The sequence below is a fragment of the Fukomys damarensis genome, unplaced genomic scaffold, assembly GCF_012274545.1.
Source record: "Fukomys damarensis isolate Sample0158 unplaced genomic scaffold, DMR_v1.0_HiC HiC_scaffold_16, whole genome shotgun sequence".
Lineage (NCBI taxonomy): Eukaryota > Metazoa > Chordata > Mammalia > Rodentia > Bathyergidae > Fukomys > Fukomys damarensis.
This window is the reverse complement of record NW_022900928.1, coordinates 28,012,502-28,025,553: the sequence shown is the minus strand read 5'-3', so window position 1 is coordinate 28,025,553 and position 13,052 is coordinate 28,012,502. Positions and strand designations below refer to the sequence as shown.

Below are 13,052 nucleotides of genomic sequence, written 5' to 3'. Positions count from 1 at the left end.
CTAAATCTGACCCGCCCCATAGAGTAGCTGTGGACTGACAGAGTCACGAGTAGCCTCAAGGGACACCCAGAGTATGGCAGACCATTCCTTCCTCCAGGATGATGGTGGCTTGCCCTGGACCCCTCTAGAAAGTAGAGCCCATAGCAGAGGCTGATGGGACATTTTTGTTATCGTTGCAGTCCCAGGAAGCAGGCAAGAGGGATGGGGGAGTAGAGCAGGGAAAGAGAAGCAACCCAGGAATGTGTTTGGGATCAGGCCTCTGCTTGGTGACCAAGTAGGACCCTGTACTCTCCTCAGAAAACTCTAGAAGTGGTAGAGGAAGAGGTAAGAATTTACCCAACCATTCATCTATTCCTATGGGTAAAAGTTCACTCCAAGGGTGCAAATTCCTCACATTCCCCTGTCATGCACGCCTGTCTGGGTGCTTTGTAGCCCCAGGAGCACCAGGTGGGAGTGGGATAAGACGTGAGGACAGGAGACATGAACAGGAGGTGGGGGCGTGAGGAGAGAAACTGCCAGGTTGGGGCGGCGGGAAGGAAGCCGGCTGGAGTGGAAGAGGCCCTGCTCCGGGCACAGGCTCCACCATCAGCTGAGGCAGAGAGGAGCAAGAGCAGCACCTGAGGGGACCAACACAGGCTGGGAACATGTCTCCCCATCTTCCCTGTGGCACAGCAGGGCCCAGAATACTTTTGTCAGCCAGAACCTAGGTGGAATCTTTGGATGAAACAGAGAGGCCAACATATGGCTAGAGAAGGGTAGGCTAGGCTCGGGCAGAGAGAGGTGGTCATGCATTCTCTGTGCACCGGGGCAGCCAAGGAAGGCTCCCTGGAGGAGGCAGCACTTGGGTAGCGGGGTGCTACATGTATCCCCAGATGTTGGCATTGTGGAAAGCACACTGGACCAGGGTCAGGAGATTCCAGAGTAGGCCTGGTTCTTGCAGCTAACCCCACAAATTCCTTGCCCTCTCTGGGCATCTGCTGGGGATTACACTGAAAGTTTGGCTGCAGCCATTTCTAACAGTCTAAGTCCAAAGTTCTGGGTCTTTGAAGCAGGATTGTTCAGTGGGAGCCAGACTGTTCAGGGAGGCAAGGACTGATGTGAGAGTCCCACTCATTGATTTAGGAGGCTGGAGGGATCCAAAGGGCTGGGTGTGCTGGTTCCCAGGGAACGGCGGCTGGACGAGTCCTAAAGTGAGGAACTGCAGAGGCAGAGGGGCTGGCGAGTAGGGCCCTGGGAGGTACAGACGGGAGGAGTGACTGTCCAGGAGGCTACACCTACGCTGGTTGCAGGAATGGGATTCTGGGGTCTTGGACCAGTGTCCCAGAGGTGACAAAGACTAAACAAGACGATCCGGGCCAGCCAAGCAGTTCAGTCCTAATGGTGACCAGGAGGTCAGTGTGGGGAAACTGAGCAAGCAACCCAGTTGTGGGATGAACAGAGGCTGCAGTGACAGGGTTAAGTCCCCGCTGGGGCAGGAGGCTTTGAAAAAGGCAGAGCCTATGGGTGGCTGGTGGCGGCTGAGGAGCCTGAGGCTGACCCAGCTTCCCTTTGAGCTTTCAGATGGGGCAAGTGAGAAGTCAGCAGAAGAGGACCCCACACAGTCACAGCGGGGGACGGTGAGTGTACGGCTCTCCCACAGGATGGGGAGAGGAGGCTGCAGCCAGGGCCAAGACATGCATGATTCTGAAGCAGCAGTACCAGTTACTGTCCTCATTTCTTTTTGCCCCCTGCGCTGGCTACATAGTCCAGTCTCTCTGCTGGCAGAAAACAGGTTGCCACACAGGGCAGGAGCTGGCCCCAAAGATTCCTCTTTTCCATCTTGGGAATTGACGACATTCTCTCCTGAGTCTCTCTGTCGGTAGCCCAGACTGCACGCAGAGCCAATTCTCCTGAAGGAGGCACCTCCGGTTTGGGTCAGGCTTCCCCACGCAGTCCTTGGGGTGCAAGCCCTTTGTCTGGAGTCTGCCTTTCTGTTCCTCTCTCTATCTTGGCCCCTTTTGATCTTGTCTGAAGTTCAGCTCTCTCTGGTCTGAGAGGGAGGAGTTGGGATAATAAGCCACACACTAACTCAAGTCCCCATCGGTCCTCACGTCTGCAATGCAAACCGCTCCACCTGCTGTCTTTGTGTCCTGAGCACAAAGGGATCCCCAGGGTTCAAGCTCAAGCCCTCTACTTCTCTGCCAACTTCTCCCTCTTCTCCAGGCTGGGCCTTCTCAGGTGAGGCCTGTGCCATGGGATCTGAGCCATCCCTGCCTTTCCATCCTTTCCCTAGGAGGCAGTGCGAAAATGAGGCCCACCCCAGCTTAGTCCCAGGCTCTGAGCAGCTGCTGACTGACTTCTGGATGACCTGAACAGGTCACCATTCAGGAGTTGGGTTCTCCAAACCCTTCCTGCCTCGATTCTGCTCAACAAGCTTGTCCTCAGAACTTCTGGTATGCCTGGGCCTGTGCTGGGGCCTAGGACAGTTTTCAGTATGGGAGCTTTTGTGGGCTCAATCTCTGGGCCATAAAATAGCTGACTCAGACTGTATGGGTAAGGAGTGGGCAGTAGAAGAAGTGATGTAAGTCACTCTGGGTCAGCAAAGGAGGTGACTGGCTCTGCTCCCTGCCACCATCCCACGGCCCAGAGCTGACCAGTGCCCAAACTGAGCTTTGAAGCTCCTGCTCCATAAGCTTTCTTCACTACCCACCCTTTCCTGTCCCTGCCAAGCCTCACAAACCCTGTCTGGAGAAGCAAGGTCTTGGGGTCTTGATTTCAGGGATTCAGAAATGGGACCTGAGCTCCAAAGACGCTTTGTCTCTGGGTAGGGCCTGATCTTAGTCTTCCTGCCCTTGGGGTTCGGGAGACTGTGGGGATCTTCAGAGCTCCTCCCCTGTCCCATCGTCCAGCTCTTCTCAGACAAAGAATTTTCCAGCTCACATCCACACTGCATGCTTACCTTCTGTTTCTTTTCTCTTTTCTCTTCCTCCCTCCCTCCCTCCCTCCCTTCCTTCCTTCCTTCCAGCAGTAGTGGGGATTGAACCCAGGATTTTCACACTGAGCTACAACCCCCCCAGCCATTTTTCATTTTTTTTACTTTTGAGATAGGGTCTTGCTAAGTTACACAGGCTGGGCTTGAATTTGTAATCCCCCTGCCTTCTCCTCCCAGAGCGCTGAGATCACAGGTGGGTGACACCACATCTGGCTACTTCCTTTTCCTCTTAACTCCTGCACGTCCCTGGTTAGTTATGTCTCCCAGATCAAGACCTCAGTACTCTCTGCCCACTCCAGACCCAAGGACCCGGTCTGACAAGGCCTGAGAAGGGCTTGGTGCAGGCTGGCTTTCTTATTACTGTCCTTTGAGAATTTCAAAGATCTCCGTCTGAGAATGTCTTAGACCCCACCTAGACCTTTCTCTCTAGGGTTTGTGCCCTTTCCTTCACTGGCAAGTCCACTGGTGCCCACCCTCAGGCCTCCAGCTGCAGCCTCGTTCACACCTCCTCTCCAGCAGTGGCCTGTAGCACTAAGTCAGTGACCTGCGCCCTTCCTGCCCTTTGCAGAGACATCCCCAGGACCCGTGTTCCAGTGAAGGCAGGAGAAAGAGGGGCCCAGGCACCCCGGCCCCCACTGGCCCCAGCTCCCCTCTGGGTTTTGTATCTCGCAGCCACTTCCGACCAAAGGGGGCAGGCAGCACAATTGTCAAGATCGTCCTGAAGGATACACATAACAAAGGTGAGGACCAACTCCCCTCCAATCTGATGGTGGGGAAGGGGGACCCCAACTGCTCCTACCTCCTGCATTCTGCCCTGCTATTCTAGTCTGGGCCCATTCTCAACTTAGCCATGAGCCTGAAACTCATAGAGAATCAAAACTGAAACAATGCTCGAAAGTCTAATCCTTGTTTGATAGATGAGGACCCCAAGGCGCACAGTGCCCAGTTAAAGATAGAACAAGCTCTGGAACAGTACAACAGTGTGTGTGTGTGTGTGTGTGTGTGTGTGTGTGTGTGTGTGTGTATGTATATATTTAGTATCTGTCTTGTCTTTAGTGTGAAATGAAGGAGAAATAAGAGAGAGATGAAGAATGGTCTCTGCCATCCAAGGGCTCTTAGACTAGCAGGGGAGACAGTCGCGTGAATAAGTTGCTTTAATATAAGGCAGTGCTGAGACAAAGGAGGGAGGGAGTGGAGAGGGACCAGCCTGCCGGGGGAATGGGGTGAGCCAGCTCTGGCTGCAGAAAGGGAAGACAGAACCCTCGCTGCAAGGCTCCCCAACAGGTGGGGAGGAGGAGGAGGCTGTAGGGCTACCAAATCTTGGTCTGTTGGACAGATGGTACACCAGGTAGAGAAGAGGAGAGGGACCTGCTAGAGCTTTCACAAGCAGGTCATGATGAAAGTTGGGCTCAGGCCAGCAATCTTCTTGTTCCACCAGAGGATCCCCTAAGGCCAGGAAGGACTCTCCATCTTTAGCAAGTCCCTCCTGGGGTTCTCAGCCCTGGATGCTGAGATGGGAGGTCACGGCCAGGAGACAGGTTTCATACTCTGGCTTGAACTTTGTAGGCAGTGTGACTGGCCCGGACTGGGTGAAGGGGGCTCCCCGAGGGGTCCCCCACCCACTGCTGGCCGGGCCTGAGGCACTGACCCCTCTCCCTGCCCTCCTTGTCCCAGCCTGTGTGTACCGGGGGAGGACATACTCCCACGGGGAGGTGTGGCACCCAGTCTTCCCCTCCTTTGGCCCCCTGCCCTGCATCCGGTGCACTTGTCAGGATGGCCGCCAGCACTGCCAGCACGTGACCTGCCCCGCCGAGTACCCCTGCCATCATCCCGAGAGAGTGACCGGGAAGTGCTGCAAGATTTGCCCAGGTACAAGGAGGTGCTGGGGCAGGGAGGACACTGGCCAGAGGGAGCCTAGGTCTCTGTCCCTAGGGGCAGGGGCTGTAGATGCTCGGGCTATTAGAAACCCAGGGGCAGACTGTGAGATTTAGAGCTTCTTGACGTGGATGTAGAATTAAATAATGTGCTGGTCTCCATGAAATCAGAAAGCTGAGAATATCAGAAGTTCCAAGGAAGAGCCAGTGTTGACTGAACGCTTCATGAGCTCCTTGTCTCTCCCAGAGGACAGGGCAGATCCTGGCTACACTGAAATCAGTTCCACCAGGTGTCCCAAGGTACCAAGCCGTGTCCTTATCCACACGTCGGTGTCCCCAATCCCAGACGGCCTGCACCGCTTCGCCCTGGAGCATGAGGCCTCAGACCAGGTGGAGATCTACCTCTGGAAACTGGTAAAAGGTGAGTGGCCCACTCCTAGCTGGGTGTGCCTCTGGCCCGTCCCTCTTCCTGTCCTCCAGACTCCACATGGGATTTAAGAACATTTTCTTGACCACCTGCTTCTGGCTTCCCTCTGCAGATGTAGGAATCCCTAATTCCAAGAATCCCAGATTCTGCCAGTGATTCTCTGACAGTTCTGATAAACTCCCTCACTGAGACTCCAGGCCTTGAAGTGCTCCCTCTCCTGGGCAGAAGGGGTTATTACACCTTGCAAGGAGCCACCCCAATGAATCAATAAGCTAATGGCAGGATTTCACCAGTGCAAAAGGGAGACTTTAGCAGGCAGGAGGGCCTCGTTGAATCCCCAAAGCAGGAGGCTTTGAGGCTGGTTTCACTCAGCTTCTTCTTAGTGGCAGATCCTATTTCTCTATGGTAAGTTGACGTCAGAACATATTTCTCATTCTGTGAGAAAACTGGCTTTTTACCAGGCTGCTCAGATAACCGATTGAAAGTCAAGAGGAGTTTCCATTGATAATTTGCTAAGACTTTGGCTCTTCTTGTAAAATATAAATTTTCTGGGTAGAGGAAACAGTAAGCCAGGCCCCAAACTAAACTCTTTAAGTGTAATTTGGTGACAAGGTTACTTTCCTCCACTGATGATGGGCTTGGGGGAGTGGGGGAGGAAGAGAGGAAGAAGGAATGACAGCAAGAATGATGACAATAATAATAACAACCAATGTGCTTAGCACTTTAGTTTCCAAAGTGCTTCCACATTCACTATTTTATTTGATTCTCGATGATCTGGAGAGTTAGGCATTATTATCCCCATTTTACAGATGAGGAAACTGAGACTCAGAGAGGTGAAGTACCTGGCCCAAGGCCACACAGCCAGTAAGTGGAAGACGGGTGCTAGAGCCTATGTCTTGGTCATATGCGGCCCCTTTCCTGTTCTACTCTGCCCCCTTTTGTAGGAGGAATGGACGAAGAAAGTGAAGCTGTTCAGCCTGGAGAAGAGAAGACTCAGGGGGCCAGGACTGCTGGCTTCGTGGCTGTAAAGGGCTGCCCCAGGCAGAGGGAACAGCCACATTCTCAGTGATTGCAAGGGTCAGACCACAAGCCAGGGCTTTGGAATCTGGCTGTCCTGGGTTCAAATACTACCTCTGCTACTTTGAATCCTGGCTCTGCTTTTTCTTAACTCTGCAACTTTAGGCAACCCCTTGACCTCTCTGGGCCGCAGTTTTCTCTTTTGATAATTGGGCAAAGATGTGCTTTGGAGGATTAAATGCAATGGCACAGGGACATCCCCTGACCTATAGCAGGCACTGAAAACGTCAGCATCCTGCTCCCACCCCATGGGTTGGTTAGAATCGCAGAGGCAGGTTTCCACTCAATGAAAGGAGGAGCTCTCTCACACTTAGAGCCAGCCTTCCTATAGCGGATGAAAGGGACTCCACTTACGGAAAGAGTGCATACAGGGCTGTGTGGGGTGGCTGCCACAGCCGCAGAGTCAGATTCAATAATGCTTACCCACTGCTTTGAGCTTTAAGAGTCCACTGGTCCTGGCTGCAGGTTTACTGTGGGCCTCCCAACCCTGCTTCCCACCCTAGCGAGTGCTGGGATCCCAGAAACTAATAAGCCCCTGCCTCTGTCCTTAGCAACACCCAGCCTGACAACCTGGGTGCAGCAGGAACTGATAGGAACTGAGCTGCTCAGGGAAGGCTTCAGAGAGGACGGGCCTCCACCACTGAGGGAGGCACAGGGATTTGGAGAGGCAAGAGGGTGCTGCTCTGCAGGCAGGATGGCAGCAACAGCCTCAGGCTCTGGCTCCAGAGCTCACATGGATGTGCCCTGTGCTGTGATCACTACTTAGCAGGCACTGTGTACAACGTACCTCATTTAATTTTCATAGGACACCTAAGGGGTATGTACTTGTGCCCCTTTGCAGATAAGAAAGCAGTCTGAGAAGCCAGGTGTGCAGGTGCAGGCCTGTAATCCCAGCACCCAGAAAGCTGCGGCAGGAGGATTACCATGAATTCAAGGCCAGCCTGGACTACATAGTGAGACCCTGTCTCAAACCACCCCCCGAAAGAAAGTGTGAGAAGTCAAATGGCTCACTAAAGGCACACAATTTAAATAGTAAAGATTCAGACCGAGGTCTGACTGTCCCCAGTGCCACCTCCACAGGGATGATCTTATGCTTTTAGGAGGTGCCTGAGGAAATCCAAGGAGTCCCAAGATGTGACAGAATGGGTATAGCTCATTGCCAATCTCTTCATCACAGGCCCAGAGAAAAAAGGGGAGGGTTCCTTCAGCTTCACAGTGCCAGGCCCTACCTCCTGTCACTAGCAACAGTTCGAGTTCCAAAAATCTCCCATCAGCCTTGTCACCCCCCACCCCCATCCCAGATTGCAAGACTCAAAACAAACACTCCCCAGGCTGCCAGCTGACATCCCTCCCTTCCCTAACTCAGAAGGGTGAAACAGCAGGGGTTTAGCTCATTGGCACCGCATCTGCCTCAAATGTGCAAGGTCCTGAGTTTGATCCCCAGTACATAAAAAAAAGGTTGGGGGGTGGAACAAGGTAGGCAGGATCAAAACAGAGACTTGACTTAGAGTGAAAGGCCTTTGAGGCTCTAGGGTATCTGGGTAGAAAAGACTTCAAGGGTCACACTTGCAGTCCCTGCCAAGGAGAAAGACCCCCACAACCTCCTGATGATCTCTGGTCCTTCATGCACACCCCAACTGCCACGCCCCAGCAGATGACTCGCTCCCAATACTGCAAGCAACTCGGTCCAGAGACTGTTTGTTTTCACAAGAAGTGGAACTCACCCACCCAGTGCCAGCTCTGCCTTGGGGGCCACAGGGCCTAGCTGCTCTCAGAACTGGCACAGCCCTTCAAAGGGCAACAGGTGCAACTGTGATGCTCACGCTAGCTCTGGATCCCAAGGCAAAGAGCTCTTCCTGTCCGCCATGCTTTACAGACTACAGTGTGGGGACTGCCTCCATCCTTGTCACCTCTTTCCCAATTTTCCCGTGTCCTATGGAGCACGCAGTAGCAGGCTTGTGCAGAAGGACCTGTTTGCGTGTCACTGCATGCCTTTTGCCCGCCTCTCTGTTGCAGCACCTGAGTCTTTGGAGCTGCTATATCCTGGCTCTTGGCAGCTGGGCTGAGGGTCCCAAGGACAGTGCTAGCTATTTCCTGATTCATGACCCCAGTCCCAGGATCAGTGTTTCCTGTTCCCCTTGATAAGAGTCTCGCTCTGATTCCCATAAGCAATCTGGTTCTTGGTTTTCTTGAAGATGGTGCTGCCATCAGAGGAGACTTGCTGGTTCCATCTGTTCTTTCTGGAACATTGGTGGGTAACAGCTGGTAATGGCCCCACAGCCATGTGTTCAGGGCCCTGGTGCCATGTGTGGTGCCAGGTGCTAGTGGCCATATCCCTGTGAGACTCAAACATGAAGGGATCCAGCAAATATTTATCTCTTCAGGGCCTCACCTACAGTGAACCTGTACATCCATCCATCCACCCATCCAGCCTGGGATTCCTTCTACCTGCCTAATGTAGGCCAAGCTTGGGACCCCCAGGGGAAAGCCTCCAGGAGCCCAAACGCTAGTAGAGGAGGCAGAAACACACATCACAATAGCATCTTACAAATGGGTACAATGACAAACAGAAGCCAAGTGTGCTGAGTGCCCTGAGGAGGAGTTCTAACTGCCTCGGGGGTCCGTTAGGAAAGGACGCCTAGCTAAGGCTCGGCAGATGGGTGGTTCACTTGGCTAAGTAGAAGCAGAAGATATGAGTGGAAGTTGTTCCAGCCGAGGGGATGGCATTTGTGAAGTCATGGCCCCATCTGGGACTTCAAGTGTTTGGTTAGGGCCGGACCATAGCCAAGGCCCTGTAGCTGTAGTTCTTTGGTGTCTGAATAAGCAGAGATTGACTTTTATCATGCGTTCTATGCCTTGGCCAGTCTATAGGGGCCAGCCTCCAACCTTTCCTCCCTTCCTGCCTCCCATCCTTCTTTCTTTGTTTCCTTCCCTCCCTCTTTTCTTTCTGGTGCTGTGGACAGATGAGCTGTGTGAGAACATACGATGCTGGTGACAGGAGCAGGGTCAGGAGAGAAAAGAGGATAAAGGACGTGGGCTTTCTTGTGGAGACGACAGGAAGTCAGAGAAGGGGACCAACAGAATGACATGCACAAGTCAGACGACCACCATTAGGACTACAGGGGGAGCAAAAGGGCTTAGGACTCTAGATTGCATACCCATGTATTTGTCCTTTTGTCCATCCATTCATCCAGCCAGCCAGACAGACGAGGAAGGAGAGCAGAAATAGGCTGGAGGACATATTCAAAACATTTAGGTGAATTTTTCCTTGGGACTTGGTGTCTGATCAGAATGGGGTTAGGAGAGGGAGGCGGCTAGGTCAGTCTGGAGTCTAAGTCACCCATCTCACTGAGTGCAAGGTCCTGCCTCTCTTGCTTATGCCCTTGTCTCTACCCTCAGGAATCTTCCACTTGATTCAGATCAAGAAAGTCAGGAAGCAGGACTTCCAGAAAGAGGCACAGAACTTCCGGCTGCTCACCAGCACCCACGAAGGTGGGCCCTTGGATGAGGAGTAGAGCTTGGGAGGAGAGCAGGACAGAGGGGCTGGGGGCAGGGTGCCGACAGCTGCAGACCTCAGGTCCCAGTACAGGAATCCCAAGGGGAGCAGGGTGGAGATTTCCCAACTTGGAAGCAGGAGAGGCAGGGGAAGCAGAGCAGGCTGACTTTGGCCCTGAGGCCTGGGGCGGTCTGAGCCCCAAACACTGGTGCTGCCCCCTCCCTTTCTCCTGGAACGGTTCCTACTGAAGCCTTCCTTTGCACTATTAATTTGCTCTTCCTTACTCTTAGGAAGAGGGAGCCAAGAGGGACCTCAGGTAGGAGAGTATAGGTCACAGATGGGGATGTGACCAACAGGAGTCAGGAATGCAGCCCAGCCCCGAAGAACAGTTTGTCTGAAGGCAGCTGTCACTTAGCAGAACTGTAGGAGGGAGGTACTCATCTCCATCCTCCCTGTGGGCTCCACCCAGAGCCCACACAGCTGCTCCTGCACTAAACTTTTCTCCCAGGTACAGCAGTCGCCACTTCGGTTGTACATGCATAGTTGTGCACGTTGTACATGCACTACTGTACACACGTGTGCACATACACACCCTCTTCTGTCTTCCACGTCCCTCCTTGCAGGTTACTGGAACGTCTTTCTAGCTCAGACTCCGGAACTGAAGGTCACAGCCAGTCCAGACAAAGCAACCAAGACCTTATAACAAAGACCTAAGTAGTTCCAGATATGAGCTCTATCATTTTTGTTATTAAATATTAATAAATAAATTGCATTACACTTCATCCCTGCCTGCTGCATTAACGTTCAGTTTCCCATGTGCTCTCCCAGGGACTCTGCAAGGCTGGCTTGGTCATCCCCATTTTACAGGGGTGGGAGCAGACCAAGGAGCACCGAGACGGGCCCCAGTCCTCAGGGTGGCTATCACCAAAGCCAGGGATAGTTCAGCCTCCTTGCCTGGGCCTTTGAATGCCGCAGTGCCTTGTCCTCTGCCCTGCAGTGCTTCTGTCTCCATGCCCCCAACCACGGCAGTTCTTGATTTCATGGGGAATCCCCCTCCCACCCCCGGCACTGAGCCTAAGAAGGGAGACTGGCTCTAGTTAGCTGGGGGATGGCCGAATGGAGCCTCAAAGCGCTTTCCTCAAGGCCCTCATCATTGCTGGCCGCTTTACAGTGAGGAAACTGAGCTTAGGGAGGAGTAGGAGCAGTGATTTGCCTGAAGGCACAGGACTGGTTAGTAGCAGAGCTGCAGTTGGAAGCCAGGGCCCCGCTTCAGCCCGGCACTGCTTCCCCAGTTCCACGCAGCCGTGACCAATGTTAGAAGCCCAAACATCCCCGCCTCGGAGGAGATCCAAAGCTTTGCAGTGGGAATGCCAGCTTGGCACTATGGCCTGAGAGGAAGGCCTAACACTCCCAATTAATGACAAATCAAGAAGTTATCCTGCCCACATATACATGTCCTTGCAATTTCAAAGGCTTTAAGACTCCTGATTCCCTCCAAGGCCAACTGCATAGGATTTACCTGAACTTCAGAGAGGGGGAAGCGGAGGCTCAGGAAGGGCAGACGTCTCCCCCAAAGCCTCACCGAGATGAGTGAAGCAGGAGCAGACCCTAGGCCTCCTGACTCCCTGGCCAGGCTCTCAGCACAGCTGGTTTCAACCATCCCACAACCACAGATCCCCACCCCTGTCCACCCAAGCCTGGCTGGAAGTTCCAGAGAGACAGGGGCCTGTTCGCTAGACTTGTACGGCCACTTAGGGGGCCCTGGCTATTGTCATCTCCAAAGCCTTAGTCTCCAGTCTAGAGTTCCTGAGGTCCAGGAAGTCTGCTCCGCAGCCCACCAATGCCAACTCACTGAGCAGGGATGGGTGTCACCTTCCTTAAACTCCCTTCGCCAGCTCTGGGGGGTCTGGTGGAGAGTCAGGGATTTGAGGAACTTGGCCAGAACTTCCCTCTTGTCCTCTGAGTCAGAAGACATCCATCTCCTCCTCTCACCATCCCTATGCGTCCCTCCTAAAGAAGACATCACTGCACCCTGGCTTGTTCACTGTGGGAGCTTAACTTGGAACTCCGGGCCAGGGTACTGAACACTCATGCTTGAATCACTGTAGGATGTGAAAGTCCAGCTGTTCATGCAGTGAACTCTGGTCAGGTTTCAATCTAGCTGAGATGTCTTGTTCTCAGTGAAGCTTTCCCTGACATCCCAACCATACCTGCCCCTGGAGAATGGAGTTGGAGTCAGGGCTCTGCAATCAGAGGAAGCTCCAGGGACTCTGAAAGGAAAGGACTTCCTGGGCTTGAATCACTGTAGGATGTGAAAGTCCAGCTGTTCATGCAGTGAACTCTGGTCAGGTTTCAATCTAGCTGAGATGTCTTGTTCTCAGTGAAGCTTTCCCTGACATCCCAACCATACCTGCCCCTGGAGAATGGAGTTGGAGTCAGGGCTCTGCAATCAGAGGAAGCTCCAGGGACTCTGAAAGGAAAGGACTTCCTGGGTACCTTGCTTTTCTCTCTCTCTCTCTCTCTTTTTTTTTTTTTTTTTTTTTTTTTGGTTTTTTGAGAGAGGGTCTCACTATGTAGTTGAGACTGCCCTGGAACTCACTGTGTAGTTCAGGCTGGCCTCAAACTGACAGCGATCCTCCTGCATCAGCCTCCTGAATGCTGGGATTACAGGCGTGTGCCACCACGCCCATCTCCTGGGTATCTTTCTTGATGGTACAAGTCAAATTGTCCTCCTGCTTTCTCTGACAGGCTGATCAGGAGCCAAGATGTGTATCCCAAATCTGTTCCATGGAGTGTGTGCAGGGGGTATATGTTCGATACATCAACCCCTCTGTGCTTTAGTCCACACCTTTCTGAGTGTGTGAACATAAGCCTCACTGTGTGAATCTAAACAGCTGCACTTGGTTTCACACCACCCCAAGTTGTCCTCCCATTCTGCATTCATGAGACATCTGAGCTGCTCTGGGCCAATATTACCCATCTCGTCCTGGGGAAGCCCGAAGTTCTGCAGCGGAGCTGGAGGAGGCAGAGACTATGCAGCACCTGAGTGCCAAGGGTGGTGATGGCCCAGACCATGAGGAGCACAGCTCCTACCTGGACTGAGGACACCCATGTGGGCTCTGAAGGATGGACAGGAGCTAGGATAGAAGGTGGGGAGGGAGAGAGGGAGCGGGGGAGAGAGGAAGAAAGAGGAGGAGGAGGAAGATG

At 53.2% G+C, this 13,052-nt stretch overlaps 1 protein-coding gene across 2 annotated transcripts in view; it reads left to right on the top strand.

Moving 5' to 3' along the window:
• Chrdl2 (chordin like 2) overlaps window positions 1-10,559 on the top strand; it is a 30,922-nt gene extending 20,363 nt beyond the window's left edge. The window contains exons 6-12 of one of the 2 annotated variants that reach the window (XM_010603285.2): window positions 1,561-1,616; window positions 3,540-3,711; window positions 4,646-4,840; window positions 5,093-5,266; window positions 6,082-6,136; window positions 9,749-9,841; window positions 10,469-10,559. In XM_010603285.2, coding sequence (XP_010601587.1) covers window positions 1,561-1,616; window positions 3,540-3,711; window positions 4,646-4,840; window positions 5,093-5,266; window positions 6,082-6,136; window positions 9,749-9,841; window positions 10,469-10,559 — 836 coding nt within the window. The remainder of the gene's footprint in view (window positions 1-1,560; window positions 1,617-3,539; window positions 3,712-4,645; window positions 4,841-5,092; window positions 5,267-6,081; window positions 6,137-9,748; window positions 9,842-10,468) is intronic. The other variant, XM_010603284.2, reaches the window with a different exon arrangement.
• Window positions 10,560-13,052: the final 2,493 nt, after the last annotated feature.